This window comes from Terrapene carolina, unplaced genomic scaffold (assembly GCF_002925995.2).
Source record: "Terrapene carolina triunguis isolate 2854851 unplaced genomic scaffold, T_m_triunguis-2.0 Scaffold23, whole genome shotgun sequence".
Taxonomy (NCBI): domain Eukaryota; kingdom Metazoa; phylum Chordata; order Testudines; family Emydidae; genus Terrapene; species Terrapene triunguis.
In genome coordinates this window covers 22,513,420-22,535,544 of record NW_020664374.1, presented here as the reverse complement: position 1 = coordinate 22,535,544, position 22,125 = coordinate 22,513,420, and the positions used below count along the sequence as shown (strand labels likewise).

The 22,125-nt window shown below is 43.4% G+C and overlaps 1 protein-coding gene and 1 pseudogene across 1 annotated transcript in view; both read right to left on the bottom strand.

The window, feature by feature from the left end:
• Positions 1 to 8,913: 8,913 nt before the first annotated feature.
• On the bottom strand, positions 8,914 to 9,068 carry LOC113406271 (annotated as a pseudogene).
• Positions 9,069 to 13,358: 4,290 nt separating this feature from the next.
• LOC112118060 (organic solute transporter subunit alpha-like) overlaps positions 13,359 to 22,125 on the bottom strand; it is a 31,894-nt gene continuing 23,127 nt past the window's right edge. Inside the window, exons 7-8 of the mRNA XM_026649197.1 lie at positions 18,068 to 18,173; positions 13,359 to 14,473 (exon numbers count right to left, since the gene is read on the bottom strand). Of these exons, the coding sequence (XP_026504982.1) occupies positions 14,286 to 14,473; positions 18,068 to 18,173 (294 nt within the window). The 3' untranslated portion in view covers positions 13,359 to 14,285. The remainder of the gene's footprint in view (positions 14,474 to 18,067; positions 18,174 to 22,125) is intronic.

The window sequence follows — 22,125 nt, the reverse complement described above, 5'->3', positions numbered from 1 at the left end:
CTACTGCTCCTAGGCCACCCAACACCACATTTAGTCAACCATGGGGCAGAAAAGATCCCAGTGACAGGGAAAGAACGAGAGGTGACACGTAACTCTTGATAGTGGGGGGACACAATGTAAAGGCTGGGGGGCCTCATGCATCGCTTCTGGCCCCTTACCCACTCCCCCCACCATAGGTGCCAGCTTCCTCATCTCCCCCAGGGGTGCTCGACCCCCAGTGCACCACAGGCCTCACCCCCACTACATCCCTTCCCCCAAGGCCCCATCTCAGCCCTGCTCTTCCCACCCAACTCCCGCCCGGCCTCTTCCCAGCACCTGCCCTCGGTCCACCCCCACCCCCTGCACAGCTGATTTGCACTGAGCGGGAGGTGCGGGGAGGGAGGGGGAAAAGCTGATCTGTGGGGCTGCCGGTGGGTGCTGAGCACCCAATGTTTTTTTTCCATGGGTTCTCCAGTCCCAGAGCACCCATGGAGTTGGCACCTATGCCCCCCAAGCCTCCATACCCACTCCACGCTAGCACCACTCCCCTCACAGCTCCTTCCCTACTGCTCCCATTGTCTCCCTGCTGTGGGCATGGCGCAGGCCAGAGCGGCCTCCAGACACCTACTACTGAGCATCGATAACTGCGACTGTGGGCAAGGAAAGGACAGGACTAAGCAGGCTTCCCCTTGCCCTGTCTGCCAGCCTGGTCTCTCTTCCCTGCTCCAGGTGCCTCCTAGCAGGGCTCAGCAGAAGTGCTAGGTGCCGGTGCCTTTCTCAGGCACATCCCCCTCAGCCGTGCTCAGCCTGACTCCCACCCTGGAAGAAATCTGGGGGGCCATGTGACCCCACATGCCCTCTCCCCTGCGTCACCTCTGGAAAGAACTAAAGCTGTTAAGGAGCACATCTGTGTGGGCTGACTGCTATTCCAACATAGGCAGATGAGGTGAACATTAGCACGGCTGAACACAGAGCTTCTCTGTAGGAATCTTCAGCTTCTCCTGGGCACCGTAGGCCATTAGATACAGAACAGAAACATAATCAGTTGCCTGCAGCATAGAATAGAATCTATCTAGATTCTTTATGCCATGTCCATCAGCACCTCAGGACTGCAAAGCCTGTGATGGACATATCTGGCATCACATGGAAACAACAAAGAAGTGATATTCTCCTTAATCCAAGGGGAGAATCATTTTGAAATCTATAAATTTGAAGTAAATGTATAGAATGGAGACCAATTGGTGGAAAGGATGGAGACCTGGGAAGCTTTATGTTATCCCTAGGGTACAATTTGACCCAGGTAAGAGGTGCTTCACAATATTAGGGAGGAGCTTTTAACCTGTACTGGACAAAGACCAAAATTCATCCCTGCACAAATGGCCAGGCAATCCAGACACTTGTTGGAATGATGATAATTAATGGGACATAGTAATACCAGGGTACAAGTTGTGCACCACTTACATTCAGCTAAACCCTGATTTGAGGACATAGGCCAGATCCTCAGCAGCGGCAAATGGGCATGCCCTATAAGTCGTCTTTTGTGGGTCCTCTGCACAGGTGAAAATTTCACCCAGAATTAAGCTGTAAGGGGGCATTTTTTTGTACAGCATTAATGATGGTTTATTTATTTGGGGGTTTTACAGCACGCAAGCCTAGTAGGCACTGCATAGTACAAAGAGAAAGCCTTTGTCCCCAGACTGAAGAAGCTTATGTGATAGATGCATGCTAAGTTATTATCAATCAACATTTCTTTCCATCATGCAGTTTGAGTTTACGATTTTTTTCTGATGGTAACTGAAAGTCAGTGTGATGTTAGGCTACTACATGCAGCATTTGTGGCCATGATATCAATCATGACGGCTCTTACAGTTTTCAAATATTTGGAATTGTAAATTAAGTTGTTCCTCCCTCCGCCCATGAAAGCAAACTGATCAGTGAATGTTGTTTGTTTCCAATATAATAGCAGTATCTAAGGGTGCTTGTTTGTGGTGACCCAAGTCATTATTTCCCCGAAAATAAGTCACAACAAGTAATCCATGTCTTGCAGCAGCGGTGGCAGCAGCAGGAGTGGAAAGCCTGGTTTATGTCTTTTTTTGCGGACATTCCTCCAAGCAACTGAGGAGCACACTGTGCTTCAACATTACAATCACCGAGACTTATTTACAAGCACAGAAACTGAGCTTTTGTGTATTAAACTGCAATTTTACCAATTAAAGAAGAAAACTGAAGGAAAAACTAAAACAGTACAAAGAAGCTCTAATAAGGTTGTGTGCTTATTAAGGCACCTCTTGCTTCTCTCAATAATAACGTTTTCTAGGGATAAATTTGGAATGGATTGAAAGAGCTAAGAAATCCACAACTGTGAACTGTTCAAGTGTGCCACCTAGTGGTACTCATTTGTACTACAATGAAGTCCACATGAATATTTGATATGACACAATAATAATGTTATATATACTTTACAAGCTTTTTACACCTTGTCACTAATTATATACCGTGGAGATTATCCAATCAAATGTGAGATTGCTTAAAAATCAATGCGTTTTTCTATATCAACATCTTATGATAAAGAAGAGATCAGATTGGACACTCCATGCCTGATGAACCTGCATAATCCATGAAGAATTACAATCTGGGGCCATTTTAATTTGTAAATTAGTGACACTAAGGACTGGAAAAACTCTGACTTCCAACGCTATCCATTTCTTTGGAAGATTCATATATTATCTTGCTGCCCAGTGCCATTTAGTAATTTACATATGGATTTAAATAACACGTGTTCAGAGGACCTGACAAAAATATGGTGAACCAAAGCTAGGTAAGAGGTCATTTTAGCTGCAATGGGGTGAAGAAGTAGATTTTTTTTCAGCCCTAACTCTCTCAGTCCTGATCCTGGGAAGAGTTTGGCAAGTGTTTAAGTTTGCTCAAATGAATAGTTCTGTTCAAGTCACTGCATACATGCAGTTACACATGTGTAAATTTTTGCATGCTCAGGGAGTTAGGAACCTAAACACCTTTGAGGAGCTGATCCTGAAATATTATGCATTTTCTAAGTTGCAGGAGGCTCTTAAAGATACTTCTAGAAAAAAAGAAAAAGGCTGCATAAGAACGGCCCTACTGGGTCATACCAAAGGTCCATCTAGCCCAGTATCCAGTCTTCCGACAGTGGCCAGTGCCTGGTGCCCCAGAGGGAATGAATAGAATAGATAATCAAGTGATCCATCCCCTGTCGCTCATTCCCAGCTTCTGACAAACAGATGCTAGGGACACCATTCCAGCCCATCCAGGCTAATAGCCATTGATGGACCTATCCTCCTTGAATTTATCTAGTTCTTTTTTGAACCCTGTTATGGTCTTAGCCTTCACAACATCCTCTGGCAAGAGTTCCACTGGTTGGCTGTGCTTTGTGTTTAGAAATGCAGTTTTTGTATACTTTGGTGTGCTTGTTATACAACTATTTCTCTGTGCCTTTCTATATACGAGTACAGCTAATTTGAAACTAGTAAAATAGGCAAAAAATGAACAGCATGCCATTCACTTTTCTTCTAGCAGGGATTATCTTCTTATACCAGATTTGGTAAATAATGTGTCAAACTTTAGTACAGCAACTCCCATGTTAAGCCACTCACCGTGAAAATGTTGCAAGAAAAGACAACAGCAGCTGGAGAGAGAGATCCAAAAAATATATACGTTTAAAAATCACTTTAGAAGTCTATTTTGTTGATAAATTGTGTGGTAAAGCAATTGATTATATTTCAGTTTATTATGAAATATATTCAAGAGATCAAATAACCAATGTCAGTCAAGTTTATTGTTAAAAGCCAATAATATTATAGTACAGGAAACCAATTCAATATAATACTAGTCTCCGGGAAGCCATCTTGTTCATCACTGTTACACTCACCTTACGCAGAAAGTGCTCCCAAAGTTATAAATTTTAGCTGATAGTATGTATAGGATGATTTTACAAGTCACTAAAATTCAACCCATCAGTTTGTCCTGGTTCCTTTCCTTATCTTTCTTTTGGATACTAATATTGCAGGCACGTCCATGAAGGAACCTTCTATGTTTGTATCAAGGTTGGACAGTCATGTATCTTGTCCTCTTCCTTTGGGATGTTTCAGTAGCAGCCTGTGAGGGTAATTTCCTTTCTGTTGCTATGGTAAAGCACTCATCTGTCCTGATATTGACAGCTTCCATATTTGCTCAAGCCAAAACTTACTTCAGTCAGTGCAAGGGGCTATGGGATTTTTAGTGTAAGTGAGCAGGGTACATACACAGTGAGCAGATACATACACATTATCCACACATATTAGTATTCATTAAGCACAAATAGTATAGCAGCATTATAGCCTAAATTGGTTTTATATATATATTAGTGTGTGTGTGTGTATGTATACACACACACAAAGTCAGCATATATTGGTCAGTTTTTTGTAACAAATTAAAATTTTTTAGACTGAAAAATAAGGATGTATTATTAAGAGACTGGCAGCTATAGTTAATTTACAGTTAAAAATAAATGAAGACTATTGATATGTTTGCATATTATCTAGAAAAGGCTTCCAACAATATTTCCATGCTGTCATTTATATGTTAGATTGTTCATATATAGCCAGGGAGTAAGCTTTTCATCCAGCATTATCAACTGTATCAGCCTATTGTCTGTCTATGTTTTGTTTGCTAGTTTTGTACCTAATTCAATAAAATCTTTCTAAATCAAAAATAGAAAAGGTACCGCAAGGGGGAAAAAAATCAGTTTTTGCAACTGGAGAAGCATCTCAAGATTTAATCAAGTCTCAAACAATAAGTGAACAGATACTTAGTAGAATGATTTACTATTCAGACTCCTGTAGTTGTAATTTTCTGCTTGCTGGTGACATCTGCTTCATTACTATCTTTAAGATACCGAAATATGAACTTCCAGAACCAAGTGCTGATTTAAATCCTGGATTAGCGGCAGTTGCCTCAAGGTGAAATTCATCAGGGCTAAGTCCCACTTATGCTCTCAAAATAGGATTAACATGAAGCATAGAACAACATGCTAACCCTCTGCCCAGAGGTGAGTTTCACCCCATGAGCTTTGGGCTTATACTATGAAGGGCTTTATTGCCATTTGTACACCACCATAACTGTGCTGGATGCTTAATGGAGGAATACAAAATGTTGGTTGAGATTTTCAAAGTTGAATAGGGCATTTAGCCAAACAATTGCCTTTGAAAATTGTAGCTATTGCCTCTGCCTCAAACTGTTTACAATCTAAGGGCCCCAAATAGTTTCATTTGAGTATATTTACTGCGGTGGATAGTACCCCTGAAGTCAGTCACAGGTTTGCAGGATCAAGTGCCAAGTGAAGACACAATATGAGAAGGGGATGTAACAAAAATCAGGGATAGGGAGGGCAAGAGGTAAATAAAATAATGCAGGTACCTGTATTAACATTGGGGAGCTTGAGGGCTTTGTGGTTAGTTTTAAAATTAAGCCATGACAATGAGGGACAACTTAAGTTTGTAGGCCATGACGAAATACTTTTTAAAGAGAGACTGAGTAGAGGAGGAGGAGGCAGCACCATGGCAGAGCAGGTCAGGAAGGGCGTTTCTGGTAGAAGGGGATACATAGATTATGCTCAAAGATAAGAAGAAGAGAGGGAAATAGAATGGGTGGTTGTTTTTAAACTTAGTCTCACAAAAATATTCCATCTAGGATGGGAAAGTAGACAGGACCCACTATAACAGATACATTAACAAGGGGCCCAATTCTGCCTTCATTCAGACAGGCAAAATTCCCATCAACTTTCAAGAGCACTGCACCAATGAAAGAAAAGAATTTAGCCTTAAGTTGCCAATTTTAGTTTTGCTAGTATGGAGACCTGTTCAGTCAGAACTGGCCTGAGCGCAAGTTGGCATTAGATGATAGCTCAGTTCAGACCCAGTCTACTTATTTGAAGTAAAAGAGAGTATAGAAATTCTCCAAACAAGGGACCTAAACTGTACCCAATTCTCTCATCAAGTCTACACATGATTGCAATGTGATCTGTAGCTGGTGGGGGTGGGCTCAGGGAGGGTGGATGTTCCACATAAAGAAGAGAAAATGTTTACCTAAATGTCTCATACACACACACACAAAACCCACCAAAAAACAAAAACCCACAAGACATGAAACCTCACTTATGACTCTTAGAATCTTACATTCAGCAAACTGCCTGTAACCAACGCAACCAAATAAAATGTGCAAGATCTGTATTATATGTAGCACACAGGTAGCAGCTGCTGATGGCATTGACAAAAGCACATAGACACACAGTGACAGTGCAACAGATGAATGGATAATGGAACTGCAGTCCAGAATCCAAGCAGAAAAATAATCCATACCTAATGAGGTACCCTAAAGCAGATGTGCATGAGAAGAGAATTCACAGATGACGCAAATAGGAATGTGAGTAGCTCCCACTGTTAACATCCTATCCAATGCCACCGCCCACACAGCATTAATGTATGATTGGGAATAGCATTTTTTTGACAAAAACCCAAACCTATAACAGCTATTTGACCTATTCAGAACACATTGGTTAAATGAAACATTAATTCAATAGTAAAGTGCCCCCACACTAGTTACATACCCCTGAATGATAAACAGTACACATCCCTACACAGACAGCTTCCAATATATGCATAGTCTGTAGGACAGTAATGTGACCAGCATATAAATAATTGACTCTTTACTATCTTAGTCACTGATCCACCTCAAGTCCTCCCAGGGATTAGTAACCCTACCTGGGCACCAATTTCTGCTGAGGATCCAGTACATTCAGAGTGAATGAGGTGCAAGTTAAAGCTACCTTAAGCAGTTTTCAGTTGCCTTTATAAATAAATAAATAAATAAATAAATAAATGCTGTTTCTCAAGGGGAACATAGTGAATGAAGACTTGGATGTTGCCCACCTATTGCCATTATCTATGAACAGCTTGCATACACCACTTCCTGAGCCCCCTTGCTCACGACAAGAACATGACTAGTCCTCATGAGTTGAGCTAGCACCTTTTTGTCAAAAACCTGTGCTGTACTACACAGGCCAATGAACCCCCTGGAGTAGTGCAGATTTAGTAATCTAGAGATTAAATCCTGTTCTCTGCTAATCCCTTAAACCATCCAATACTGCTACACAGACAGCAATCCAAAAGAACAGTTACCATACATTTGTATATTCATATTTAGAAAGGTGATTCTGCAACAGGACATACATTCCATAAGAATTGTCCTGTTGCAATCTAGAGGCTTCAAACCAAGCCCCTGGTCTAACAATAAGGTTCACCTAAACAGATCTCATTACAGGATTGGGCTAGTAATTCAGGGGGGGGGGGGACAGATTAACAAGTGAGAGTGGGGAAATAGAGCTATCTTCATTCAAAATTAGTGGCCTGTAGCAAACAAAGTCCAAGTCTGAGGCCCACATTGCTTATCCACACTAATGCTAAGAGATACAAGTAAGTACAATATCAAGTTCACTACATAATAAACATCAGCCATTATGCATTCTAGACCTCTAAAAGTATGGCAACAAACAAAGCTCTTGGGGAACATAGATCACACCCTCTCTCAGTCTAAAGAAACTAATTCTTTACCTATCCACCTTCACATAGGTTTAGATGTTATACCATGTGGTAATTATTTCCAAATCACAAGTGCAAACACTCACCCTGATTGGAAAATTAGCAGATTTCAAACTCAGGTAATTTGCCCCTAATGAGGAACTTGTTGAACTGAATTTAACAATTAGCTCATACCCTTTCCTGGCTGTATGTGACAGGGCTATAAAAAGGCTCAGAAACTCACCTATTCAAAGTTTTTCAGTAAAAACCCAGAAATATTATCCTACTTCTCTACATAGCCCTTAGACTGGTAGTTCAAGGATTGTGGTCTTTGAAGAGCTGGCTGATCACATGATCCTGGCTCTTCTCATTTCCAGTTGCTAAACTGCATTAAAAGATGCTAAAAAAAAATCCACATTACTTCCCTAATGTTACTTTTCTACATGAGCAGCTGCTGTAGTTGCCAGATGGGTGCCCTGCAATCAGGTATCAGAGAAGAGGAGATCCATATGCAGTTGTGAATGACAGAACACAACAGTCATTGCAAGGGAAAATGTCCACAAGATAATCTCACTGTTAAATTGTGATCTACACTAGAACTGGTTGAAAACCTTTGAAATCTCACCAGGTTTTAGGGGTTTTTTCCCAAAACTTTGTCAACATTTTGGGAAAGCTTTTTGCTGTTTTCAAACCAGCGTTTTACAGCGGTTAATATTTTACAGCAATTGGGAACTCCAATGAAAAAGTTTTCAATTAGCTCTGGCCACTCTAGGAAAATTCCTGTCCTAGAGTGGTGCAGCCCTGGCATACCAAGAGCTTTATCATTTATCACTGTAACTGGCATCAGAATATTCCCAGAGAACACGTCACCAAGTTAAAAAAAAGGACAACATGCAGCGGAGAAAGGGTAAAAAGAATCTTTTGCAACAAAAAAAGGACACTTGAGAGATACACCTGTACATGGTGCCTCTTTGACTGCCTTTGTGCTAAAGCAGTAGGTATTTGAATAGAAGCTGAGATTCTCAGGAGTGAAGAATGCTATGTTTATGCAAGAAGACAGTAGAGCTTGTCTACCTATGAGGTTGCACTTTGACCTCTCAGAAACTGCATTAAGGTGTGCCTTAAAGAGAAAAGAGCACAGGAGTATCCTGCATATTTTCTCTTATGAATCAACTGTACAAAGGTCCACTCCTCACACCTAGTCTACAGGCTGGAAAAATTGATCTAGATGACCTCTCACCCAAAGATTATGCAGGCTGGAGATTTGAACATAGCAAACAGCAAATCATTTTATTGTTCTGCCTAGTAAAGGCTTAACTGCCAGTAAGATGATTTTTTTTTCCCCCAGGGGAAAGCGCGAACGCAGTCCCCCACTACCACAAATTATGCAGTCGAGTTTCCCGCATTTGGGGAAATCAGCACACCCGCAGTGCAATGGATGAGCCTCACCCTGGGAAAACCATCTTCGTGATCATGGTATCTCCCCTGCCAGGTAAGTATGATAGCTTAATTCACTATCCTACTGCATTTAGGAGAATGTGTTTCCTAGTAGACAGTGCACAGAAGCAGGAGCCAATAGCTTCTGGCTTTGGTACTGATTCCCCCCTGTAGCTTTGAGCAACTCACTTAACTTTTCTGCCTCAGTTTCCCCCTCTGTACAATAATGATAATAATACTCACCAAGTTCACAGAGGTGGTGGTGGTGGTAGGATTAGCTAGTTAACATTTTTAAAGGACTTTCAAAATACGCAATATAACGGTGCATACATTCCACTTTTCACCCATCAGTCTTAAATTGCTTTATAAAAATGTGTGTCTATTTTACATTGGGGATGCAGAGACACAAGCAGATTAAACAACTTGCCTGGGGCCAGAAAGCAAATCAGTGGTAGGGTCAGGAAGAGAATCAGGGTCCAAAATAGTTAAGAGACTGTAAAAAAGAGTAAAGATGATAAATGGCAGTTTATCAGTTTGGGGGAAAGAGAGCATAGGGATCTGTGGTCTTTATTTACTAGTCATGATCTGCTGGAGACGATAAACATCACAGTAATGATGTTTCCAAATGATATTCTTTGACTTAGTCTCCCTTTACATCACGCCACCTGCCCTCTCCACTCTACCAATGACACCAGCCTCAGTACTCCTGTTGTGTCCTTCTCTCACAGACAGCCGCATCTCTGAGGCCTCTTCCATGCTACCCTTATGCTCAGCATGCCCTTCCCTTCCCTGTTCCAGCACTGCCAATGCTTGTGAGTTCATTGCAATATTTGGTGGTTTTTCTAAAGCCCCAGCCCTTGGATTCATGGGATTACCAGGGAATCTCAACTTTCATTTTTTAAAAAGTAAGTTTCCACGCCTTATAACTGTGGAGAAAAGCCTGAAAGCATGAACCCTAAAGGCTCAGAAAGCAGAAGGCATTTTCAAAAATCTCATGATTTTAAAGTCATGACAGAACAAGAAGTAATAGTCTCAAGTTACAGCGGGAGAGGTTTAGGTTGGATATTAGGAAAAACTTTTTCACTAGGAGGGTGGTGAAGCACTGGAATGGGTTACCTAAGGAGGTGGTGGAATCTCCTTCCTTAGAGGTTTTTAAGGTCAGGCTTGACAAAGTCTTGGCTGGGATGATTTAGTTGGGGATTGGTCCTGCTTTGAGCAGGGGGTTGGACTAGATGACCTCCTGAGGTCCCTTCCAACCCTGATATCCTATGGTTCTATGATTTTTGGGGCCCGACTTGTGGTGTTTGAAAATATGGGGTTGGCAATGGTGCTGGGCCCTAGAGCCTTGATCTTGCAGCAGCATCTGTGAAGGTGCAATTGCAGGGTCAGCGCCTGAGCTGCCCCCTCACCACATCCAAACCATTCTAAAAAGGCACTTCTGCCATCTCACCTATTAGCAGTGAGGGGGAAGAAAAGTAACCATAAAAAGCCCAACCCTTGAAGAGAATTGTCCACACATGGACACACCTTGCTATATAAACACACAAGAATTGTACTGTCACTCTTGTCCTTTTCAGTTTATTATTCTCCTCAGTCTCACTAGTTTTCCAAATGCTTACAACATTTTAACCTTTGATTGCAATTCCCCCGCACTTCTCTCTCCAGTTCTTTGTTTAATATGGATGGTGCTTTTTATCATCACAAAAGGCACGATAAAAATATCTTTATCCTATCTTATATGACAATCTGAAGTAGGCTTGGCATCAAGGCTATGAAGTTAACCCTGAGGTATCTCATTTTATGGCAGCTGTTTGAAATTTGACTCATGGAACTTGAAGATCAGTCACTCTCTGGCCGAGAGAGCCTTGACTTTATAGTATTTGTAAACCTTTAATGTCACAAATACACACCATTGGAAACAAAATGTTCTTACTCTTTGAGAAGTGATTGTTACCAGAATGAGGAGAAAGCACCTCAGAATGCCAGAGGTCGAGCTAGGAGGAAAGACACATTACAAAAATAAAGTAGAAAACATTGTCATGTTTTATTTTTGGATAATTAAAATAAAACATTAAGAACAACAAAATTGATTCATTCTGCCACTTTCATGATCATTTTGGCTCTGATTCAGGAAAGCATTCCTATTCAGGAAAACACTTAAACACATGCTTAAAATTACGCAAGTCCTGTTCTGACCTAATTAGGGTTATACATAAGCATATGCATAAATGCTTTTCTGAATTGGGGCCTTGGGCCCAGATCCTCAACGGTATTTAGGTTCCTAACTTCAACAGATTTCAGTGGAAATCTGTCTTCTTAGCTGACAGCGCAAAAGTCCACTTAATCCACTTGCTAATCACTACCTAAACTGTAAATTTCATTGCTCAAATATGCAATGTAGTTGTAGTTGTGTCAGTCCTACCTTGAATGGTCCCTTAGAGTATATGCTAACTACTGATGCTCAAGAGTCTGTTCCACCTTGCATTTAGCTGTGACGCTGGAGTACCTTTCCCAAACCTAAAGAAGAGCTCCATGTGGATCGAAAGCTTGTCTCTCTCACAAACAGAAGTTGGTCCAATAAAAGATATTAGCTTATCCACTTCGTCTTTCTATTGCTCAAATATGACACATGAATAATAGTAGAAGTATTAAAAATCTACTCTAAAAGCATAATAGCTAAAGAGACTCTCATGGTGAAACTAAGCTCACATTGATTTTAAAATATAAATCTATTTTAATGAGCATTTCAGATATGTGATTGTGACAAATGCTTGGTTGACAGTGATGGAAAATGAAGCCTTCTCTCCACAGAATAGGTTAATCAGAGGCAGTATCAGAAGAGGCTTCTTGCTTTGCCCAGATGACACACCTTTAACTGTGTGTGGGAAGATCCAAGTAATTCAGTGTCCATGCCTGTTCCCAACACTTGATTTGAGTTCTAAATCCCCATATATACTAGGAAATTGATCAGTTATTAGCAACAGGTCCCAGTGAAGCAATGCTGAAAGCCATTTGATTTAATGTATGGAACAAAACAATTTTAAAACTCATTAGAGAAAAAGCATGACTTTTGAAAATGATTTTGTCCCATTTGCACTAGCAATTAAACTGTTTCCAACCCCAATTCATGAGAAGACTTGTTGGCTCTAAATAGTCTATTTTCCCCATGTGGGGTCCCATGAAGTCACAGCCAGCCATTATAAAACACTAGCAAATGCCATTTTATGTGGATAGGTATTAGATTACAACTATGGGAGTAACTATTGCTAATTGCTGTGGTTAAGTATCTATGGCCTTGTCTACACTTGGAAAATACATCACGTTAGAAAACGTGTTAAATAACAAGATGTTAAACATGCTTTGGTACATAGCATGGACAAGTACAATCGTGTTTAAAAGGTGTAAGCTGGTTATGATTAACCTTAGAGGGAGAATCTAGAAGCTAAGTCATATCTGATATCATGTATTTAAAACAGATACATTTTCCTAGTGTACATATGGCCAAAGCATCAATGCCCAATGTGAACTAGAGAAGCCAGAACACACTCAACTCCTGACAGCTTACTAAACATTACATCGAAGTTATATCGAACCAAAATGGAGCAATTAGCCTCCTCCAAGAACACTGGATTTCCAGGGACCCCTTACAATAGATGGAAATTCATTGGAATGAGGCTAATCAATGGGTGTCAATGATGGCAGTATTTGTACCAACAAGTCTAAAAACAGTCTAAGTCTTAGTGCAGTGTTTCTTAAACTGGGGGTCCCGACCCAAAAGGGGGTCACAAGACTATTGTGGTGGGTCATGAGAGTGGTATCTGCTGGCAAGGTGCCCAGCTCTGAAGTAAGCAGCAGTGCAGAAATAAGGGTGGCATGGTATGGGGGGAGGGACATCAGAGCTTGAAATATTTTCAAAGGGGGGCCCAGCAAAAAAAGTTTGAGAACCCCTGTCCCTAGTGGGCTTCAGGATGGCTCAGGATTGGGGGGGCGAGAAGGGAGCAATTCTTTGAAAATGATTCCTTTTAATAAAAATACTTAGCTTTATAGAAAAAAATTGTATACATTATCTCAAAGCGCTTCACAAAGATAGTTAAGTATCATTATCCCCATTTTACAGATGGGGACACTAAGGCACAGCAGGTCAGTGGCAGAGCACAGAACATAACCCACCTCTCCTGCCTCCCAGTCCCATGCCTGATCCATTGGATCACACTGCCTCCCATGGGGAGGACTATTGGTAGCTATTATTAAATAGTCATGAATGGTTACTGTGTGCTTACTGGTATAAAACAGTGGTTCTCAACCAGGCACACGCTTACCTCTGAGGGTACACAGAGGTCTTGCAAGGGGTACATCAAATCATCCAGGTATTTGCCTAGTTTTACAACTGGCTACATAAAAAGCAATAGCGAGGTCAATCCACACTTAAATTTTATACAGACAAATGAGAAAGTAAGCAATTTTTCAGTAATAGTGTGCTGTGACACTTCTGTATTTTTATGTCCAGTATCGCAAGCAAATAATTTTAAGTGAAATGAAACTTGGGGTATGCAAGACAAATCAGACTCCTGAAAGGGGTACAGTAGTCTGGAAAGACTGAGAATCACTGGTATAAAAAAAGACAGGAAAAAGTGACAGCCCTCACCCAAAGAGCTTATCATCTATTGAGGTGGATATCGCATGCAGGATGTGGTGGGGTTTGAGAAGATATATTTACTGAGGTATGTTAGCTGTTTCGGGCTTAGTGAGAAGAGTGAGAGTTTTGAGGAGGGATTTGAATAAAGAGAGGGTGGGCACCTGAGGTGTTGGACCAGGGAGAGAGCTCCAAACACAGAGGTGGCTACATGAAATGAGGAAAAAACAAAAAAGAGAGTGAGTCTCCAGTGTTGCTGCATTGTATAAACACCGTAATGTGTGCAATACAGTATTACATCACTTCACATTTACACTGCAGGGTTCAAACAAGCTGATGGGACCCAAACTGTCTGACAACTGCATGAAATTATATGGAGACTGAAATCTCTCACTCGGTGTATATATCTCTGAAAATAAGGAGGTTTATCCTCCCACTTTTTGGTCCTTTCTATCCAGGTCACATGAATTTATACCAGAAGCTGTTCCAGTTTGAATATCTGCTATTTGCAGTATAAGGATATAAAAGTTGCAATGGACGTCTCCTCAAGTAAAGCATATACATTAGTCAGGATCTTGCCATGGGCAAGCTGAGTTGGGCTACAAGTATTGTCCCAGCTCTCACAAAACAGCACATCCATCCATCTTCTAAACATTGTGGGTTCCATCTTCAATAACTTTGCCATTTAGGTTGATCTTGGTGTTCTGTTTGTTGTCGCTAGTTTCCTGGTCAGTGCACCCTGGAAGTTCCAGATCATCATATCTTTTCCTATACACCACCCTTGAGATCAGTGTTATCAGAAACATTTCCATTATGAGAAGCTGTTGGTTCATATCTGGCAAAAAAAGAAATCATGTCAGAATTGGGGAAGAACAGTAGGTTTAACTCATCCCCATTTGCCCAAAGGGCATAGGCACGGACTTTTATTTTTCCCTGAGGGTGCTCCACCCCTGTTCTGCCCCAAGGCCCTGCCCCCACTTCAACCCTTCCCCTGGGGGTCCCTGCCCGCCTGCTGCTGTCTGCCCTCCCCTGAGAGCCTCCCCACAGCTGCCAAACAGCTGATCAGCGGTGCCACCAAACAGCTGTGGCTGGTGGGTGCTGAGCACCCACTATTTTTTTCCCCAAGGATGCTTTAGCCCTGGAGCACTCATGGAGCCAGCACCTATGCAAGGGAAGCAGCTTCCTCCTAAGCCAGCAAGTGGCTGTTGTAGCCCAGGTGGGTACACTCCTGCAGAGGGTAGCCAGGACTTGCAGTCTAAGCTGCCAAAGATCCACAGAAGCTCTGTAGGCAAAAGTTGCCTTGGGATGTGTTGAATCAGCACATCTCCTGGATGCCCAGGCCTCCCCCCTCCCTAGCAAGTGTTGGCTTGGGGAGGGTGAGGGGAAGGTTCCTTGTTCCTGGCTCCTTCCAAGGATGAGACTGGTGCTACTGCCTCCCATTTCTGGGTGGAGTTAAAGTTGGGAGCCTTGGTTCAGGGTTACACTGCTGGGAGATGGGAGTGAAGAAGGTCTAAAGCCTGGTTTACACTTAGCTATGGAGCTCAGGGATGTGAAAAATCTACAGCCCCGAGCGCCCTACTTATGCCAACTTAGCCCCTGAAGTAGATGCAGCCTTGTTATTGGAACAATTCTTCCATCGATCTAGCTATCACCATTGAGGCAGGTAGATGACCGACAGCAATAGAAAATCCTTTTCCATCACTGTAGGAAGCATCTACACCAGTGGTCGCCAATCTATGGGGCACGCTGTGACATTCTGTACTCCAAAGTACCACCTTGGTGCCCCCATATTCACCAGCGTTATATAATTGCAACAAATCTTGTACAAAATATGTCATGTAAGGTGTCAATGGAAAAGGTATGGTTTGCTGATTATGATTATCCTATTTGTATGCATGTATCATTTTTGTATCTGAAGTTATGAATATTGACTATGGGCCAGTATTTCAAATGTGGTTACTCCTAGGTAACACCCATAAAGTAGTTTACATCCAATCTAGCCAATACATTGTGAATGGACTATTCAAGGTAAGGGCCGATCAATAAACACAATGGGCCAGGGGAAAAGCTTTCCCAATGGACTTTCCTGTGAACATTCTAGCCAGAATATGGGTAATGGCCCTTGCTATGACTCATCCACGCATGCAAGGGCATATGACTATATCATGTGACACTGGACTCCATCTTGTGCCTGTACTTTACTGTACAAACTGTGCTGGGACTTTGCTTGGAACAAAGAATTTCCCTCCACATGGAAGAAGCTATACAAGGGGGAAGTGACATCATCACTGGGCCTCACTCCTCCTACAACAAACACATGGAAACACCTTAGGAACAAAGACTGAACTGGGGATGTGGTCCCAGTCTGAAGGGATTTCTAGCCTGTGTATGGAAGATTGGTGGACTGTTTGTACCATCAGGGTGAGACACTGATTGATTCAAATCCGGTCTAGTGTATAGAACTTAGCCTGCGATTTTGTTTTTTTTTCCCCTTAGGTAACCAATTTTGATTTGTATGTTATCACTTACAAGCACTTCAAATCTCTCTTTCTGAAGTTAATAAATCTGTTTTATATTTTTTACCTAAAACAGTGTGTTGCTTGAAGTGCAAAAGGGAAATCCGCTCAGGAACAGGGGTTGGTACATTGTCCTCTCCACACTGAGGGAGGGGTGGACTGGGAAATAAACTTACACTGGTCAGGCTTTTGACCAGAGCAAGACGGTACAGCTCTTGGGTCCTAGGCTGGGGAGCTAGTGGGGGGACTGACTGGAGCCACTCTATTGTCAGTCCATGAGTGGCTAGGAGAAGCATTCATGTAACAGCAGATGGGGGTGTCTCTGTCTGTGAATGTCTGTGTAAGTGCAGGATCTGGAGGGGTCTGCAGCTTGTCCCAGCATCACAGTGAGTGAGGAAGCCCAGGCTGGTGATACAGAAGGCTCAGCGATACCCCAGTTCCAGGTGCACCCTGGGAAAGTCCGTCACACTCGCCCCCCTAGGGGGGCACAGAGGAACGTTTAGAGGGGTGAGTGGCAGGCCCAGGCCAGCCCCCGTGGGGGGGCAGGGAGGGAGAGCCACCCAGTCCTGCTCCACCCCCAGGCCATCTCCAGTGCCAGCCACAGCTCCACTCCACACCATGCTCTGGCCCCAGCCCAGCTCTGCCATCATTCGTTCTCTGCCCTGAGGCCACATCCACCTCTAGCCCAGCTCCTCCCCCCATCTCCAGTTCTGCCCCCAGCTCCACCTTCAGCCCCAGCTCCTTTGCTGAACCAATTGTGCAGTAATGGAGTGGGGAGGGGTGTGGACAGATTCCATTACCGGCGTGGGGTGGGAGATGGATGACAGGAAAAGTTTGGGCACCACTGGTCTACACTATGGGGCTGCAGCACCATAGCTGTGCTGCTGTAGCGCCCATAGTGTAGACATGGCCTAACACTCAACTGAGTGGTATTTGTCTGTACTATGGTAACTTTTGAACACCACATCTGATCAATTCCAAAATTTCAGGGAATATTCTAGGCATCAAAGAGCAGAAAATGGTAAAAAAACAAAAGGGGGGAAATGGGGGACACACCACGCCCCTGGCATCTGGTTAGCAGAGTCACAGCTTCAAGTGCCTCCGTAATTGTCTATAGATCAAAGAACCCGCTGATGGCAGCCATTAACACTTTCCAGCCTAACGATGCCCATCTCATGTCTTTCCAGCCTCCCAACCGAGTTTAACAGGCTGACAGCCTAAATGATTTATCTCCCCACAGAAAGAAAAGAAATGAGAATTGTGGGGGGAAGATGGGAGTGGGGGGGCACGATGGCACACACAATACCTTGTAGGATCAGCTCCTTAATTCTCACTGTTTTGGAGTTCATATCTCTGTAAAGTGCTTTGTTGCTCATGAAAGCACTTTAGTAAATGCATACTTTACCTCCCAATAGATTTGTGGGTGTCCAATTTCAGAAACCTTTGAAGGGGCCTAATTTTCAAAGGCTTGATGTTCAGTACTTTATGAGATCAGACGCTTTAACACATCTCAAGTTAGACACTAAAAATCACTAGTCATTTTTCAAAACATACAGTATTGCCAATTCAAGCATTCAAAAATCATAAGATGGGCCCCAAAAAAACATGAGAGTTTTTTTTTTTTTAAATCTCATGATTTTTAATCCTGATATGTGTTGGATTTTTTTTCTTTGACATCTGGTTTCTGAGTCATTATCACTTATCTCTATAACCAGGAGAGATAGAAAGATTTTTCTGGGAAAGTTGAAATGCTCATGTAACTGCAAGATGCCAGGAAACAGATGTTTAAGGGAAATGCCAAAATTTCACAAGACACCATTAAAATCGAAAGCGTTGGCAACACTGATTTCCAGGCCTTTATACATTTAAAAAAATAACCCTCCCCTACTCTACAGCCCTCCAAAAGAACCTACACGCTCCTCTTGCTAAAGAAGCCAGAGGTGGTGCACAGGGAATAATTCCTTGCAGAGCCAGGATATTGATGATGGCTGCCTGGAGTTGGCTCAGAATGAGGACAAACTGTGAAAAGAAACAAAGAAAAGGAGATTGATACTTCAGTACTATAGACGGGCTGTATCTCAGCCAGGGCCGGCTCCAGGCACCAGGCAACCAAGCTGGTGCTTGGGGCGGCACCTGGAGGGGGGCGGCGCGGCGCTCCGGCCGCCGGGGAGAGCGGGGCCACAGCCGGGCTCGCCGCCCTCCCCCCAGCACTCTGGGCGCCCCCCCCCCCCCGGCGCCCTCCCCCCGGCCGTGGGGGGGAGAGCGGAGCCCCCGCCGGGGCTCGCCGCCCTGCGTCCGGAGCCTTTTTTGCCTGGGGCGGCAAAAAAGCCAGAGCCGGCCCTGATCTCAGCACAGTGATCTTGCTTTCATGAAGAATATAAAAATCCTCTTCCACCTTGTCTCTCTCCTCTCCTCACCTCCTACCCTAAGCCTGCCTCCCCTGCAGAATAAATCTTTTGGTGAAGGCAATATGGCTCACAGCTTGAAAATTAAATCAAACTTCCTAGCTGTAAAAAAGGCTTGACCCCAGCTCTTCGGTCCAAAGATGCAACAGCTGTGAGGCTTCCATTTGGGGTAACAATCAATATTTACTGCTTCATATCAGAATAAAACATAAGAAAAATGGAGTCTTACCAGCCTTGTAATTATTAATTTGTACCCACCTGTAACAAGGGGGCAAGATTCTTCTGTTGCCCTACTCTGGTATGAGGTGTTGGAAAACACACACACAGACACAAACAGAGAGAGCAGAGAGATGCTGACTGATTCCTGCTAACTCACTGTGGCAGGGGTGACTCTTAAACTGTCCCCTAGTTATAAGGGAAGTGGCTTTTGGTGCAGAAGAAACTAGATTCTAGGACAGAGATGTCTTTGCAGTGGATCCCTAGGAAAGCCAAGCTGGGGAAGAAAGGGCAGGGTGATGTGTGTGCGCGTTGTTGTCGTTTGAGTAACCAATAAAGCCAATACGTCAGGAAGGGAGTAAGTTTGGACTAAATTCTGTGGACCAGCTTTATAAAGTTGTATACGTGCATAAAGATGCAGATAGGTGCCCGGTGGGATTCACAGACATGCCTAAACAGATTAGGGCCCAGATTTTTAAAGGTATTTAGGCACTGCTGTGCTCAATGTTGCAAAATCTAATTGATTTAGGAGCCTAGCTCTCATTTTCAAAAGGGATTTAGACACACACAAGTCTAAATCCCATTGACAGTCAATGGGCAACACGTTTAAAATCTGGGCCTAGGTGCCTAACTCCCATTGAAGCCATTGTAGGCACCTGGCCTGCTTAGGTGCTTTTGAAAACCCCATTAGGTGCCTATCTGCATCTTCATGCACCTAAATACCCTTGTAAATCTGGCATTTTGTGTATAAATTCTTCTTAAAGCAGGGTAGAAACACAGCCTGCTCCCTTGAACTTTTCTTGCCCTGTTCCTGACCTGAGAACTTTCCCCCTGTGCTAGTCAGCGTCTCACTCGGGAGTTCGTTCTGAGCCCGTGTCTCTAGTTGGTGTGTGACCAGAGCATTTTTGAAATCGGTCAGGAAAACTGAGCTTTGCATACATTTAGTGCAGAGTGTTCGCTGTCTTAGCATGTTCCCAGCCCTGCCCACAAAGTAATCAGTAAACAGATGTAAAAATTAAGAAATTCTTTAAGGCCAGTGAGGACAGAATAGCATTCAACTACTTTCTCAGGAACTGATAAGGGTGGAGGAGGGAAAGAAAATCTGTGGTTCAATATAAGATTATAAAATCCATTGCATAGGTTAAAATGATCTGAACTCCCTCATGAATACATTTCCCATAAAAATTCAAAGACAAAAATGTTCTCATTCACCTCAATTATTATTGTCTTTACTAGTTTAGTGCTGACAGTGTACAGGACACAGAGAAAGACATAGTTCCTGTCCTAAGGATTTTATAATCTAAGGGCCTGAAGCACTTCATACGAGGTGTAATATTCACTTCTGTGAGTAGTGCCTTGAGTTTAATGGGACTCCTTGTGGTAGTAAGTCTAACTACTGAAAGTAAGTGTTGTAGGATCAGCTGCGAAGGCCAGCTGTGATCATGCAGAACAGATTTCAGATCCAGATCATCAGGATGAATCACCCAATGAAGTAATTTTTAAAAACAAACAAATGCATGTGATCTCAGAATAGAGAGAGTGCTCTAGAGTGTGACACCTCTTAGTCTGTGCTGTTCTTAGCCATATATCTTGGTGGGCATCCAAAATATTTACGGGACACATATGGAGTATCAGTGACTCACTAGCTTGAAATCGTGTTTAATTCCATGTTGAAGTAAATGTACAGGCTGACTTCAATTAAATAGGGTTGGGGGAACTAGCCTAAAAACTATCATATATAGATCTATACCTGAGAGCAAGAGCCAGTAAAAACTACATGCTGCTTTTGTACTGTGTTAGATGGTGCAAATCCCAAAAACCAGAGTGAATTTAAAGCTGTACTGGTCCCAGATCCAAAAAAAACTTTGCCATCTCCATCCTGCCAGACAAACAGCAATATCTGACATGTGTTGCTGGATGGCATCCAGCTGCTGCCTGCCCTACCTGTTCCTTCAGGTCATGTACTGACACGTACTGACTACTTGTGAGTGCCTCATGGACACAGGCTGCACCTCCTCATTGACAGCATGTGGCCAGAGAGACTACGCAGCCTGCTGTACACTGGCCTAAGCCTTCTCTACACTGAGTGTATACCCCAGTGTAGACACTGTACCAGTGCGTAACCCCTTTGCAGTTTAGAGAGAATGGCCCTTTTAAATCTTTGTCCTGAGGGGAGGAAGTGTTGATTTTTCCAGGAAGAGGAAGTTCTGTTTTGAGGGGGTGGGCATGGAGAGAGGGGAAACGACAGGGTGTATGTGTGTCTGTAGCTCCAGACAGAAGGGCTGCAGCAAGTGGGCCCTCACGCAGTGAAGCAGCCAAGAACCTGCCTGAAGCCTGGGAGGGACTGAGCGGCCGATCAGGGACACCCCAGGACAGGAGCCAGGAGGAGCACCATGCCAGGATGGAATCATCTGAGAAACAGGAGCTGGACTAAGGATCACTGTTGCCCAGAGCTGTATGGGGCTGCGAGTACTGGGTCTTGTGACTTTGCATTGGGAATAAGGGGAGAGGCGGTAGCTAGCTAAGTGGGGAGGTTGCCGCTCTGTCTGGGTTTGCAGAGAGTGGCAGAAGAGGGCACTGGAAGGGTTTGTTGGGGAAAGTTCACTGGTGCCCAAGATGACCAGGAGCACCCAAGACTCACTGCCAGACTGGAACTCTGCCCGGGACCCCTGAACTCTGAGTGCAGGTGTAGTGCTCAGTGTCTGCCCTTTCAGACTGTGGTACTGCTGGGCCTGTGGGGCCTCGTGGTAGATGTAACTCTGTTTTACCACTGCCCCATCTTCCCTCCTGTTGTTCTCCATTCATCCCTCTGTAAATAAATATTTCCTCTCCTGTATTCATTGTACTATTCCGGTGTGCATGTGTTCACATCAGGGGGTGTCGAACAATGTACCCCTGGGGCGGAAAGGACTTTCCCTGCTGCGTTCCTGCGTGCGCCTTTTCTTGACCAGAGCTGCCTACAGACCAGACTCCATTTTGGCCACGAGGGCACTAAAGTTACAACTTAGTGTGACTTGCACTAGGGCAACTTAGTGAGGTAAACTGCCCAGGTGTGAGTCATGGTTTACAGTTCTGGCCATTGCATTTACACTAAGGTTTTTCACTGATGACTAAAACGTAACACAAACAAGGCCTTACAGCACCACCTCCTAGGGATGCCCACAGATGGCAGGGCCCAAATAAGAGGATACTGCCTCAGTCCTTGAGGATGGAGGTATCTTTCACGGGTTTCTTTAATATTGAAAATGGATAGAACTAAATCTGGCCCATATCTGGCCCCACTCTATTATTCAGTGGTTTCCTACCAATGTTTTTATTATTGTCTTATTCTCATTTGTAGACTGGCCAAG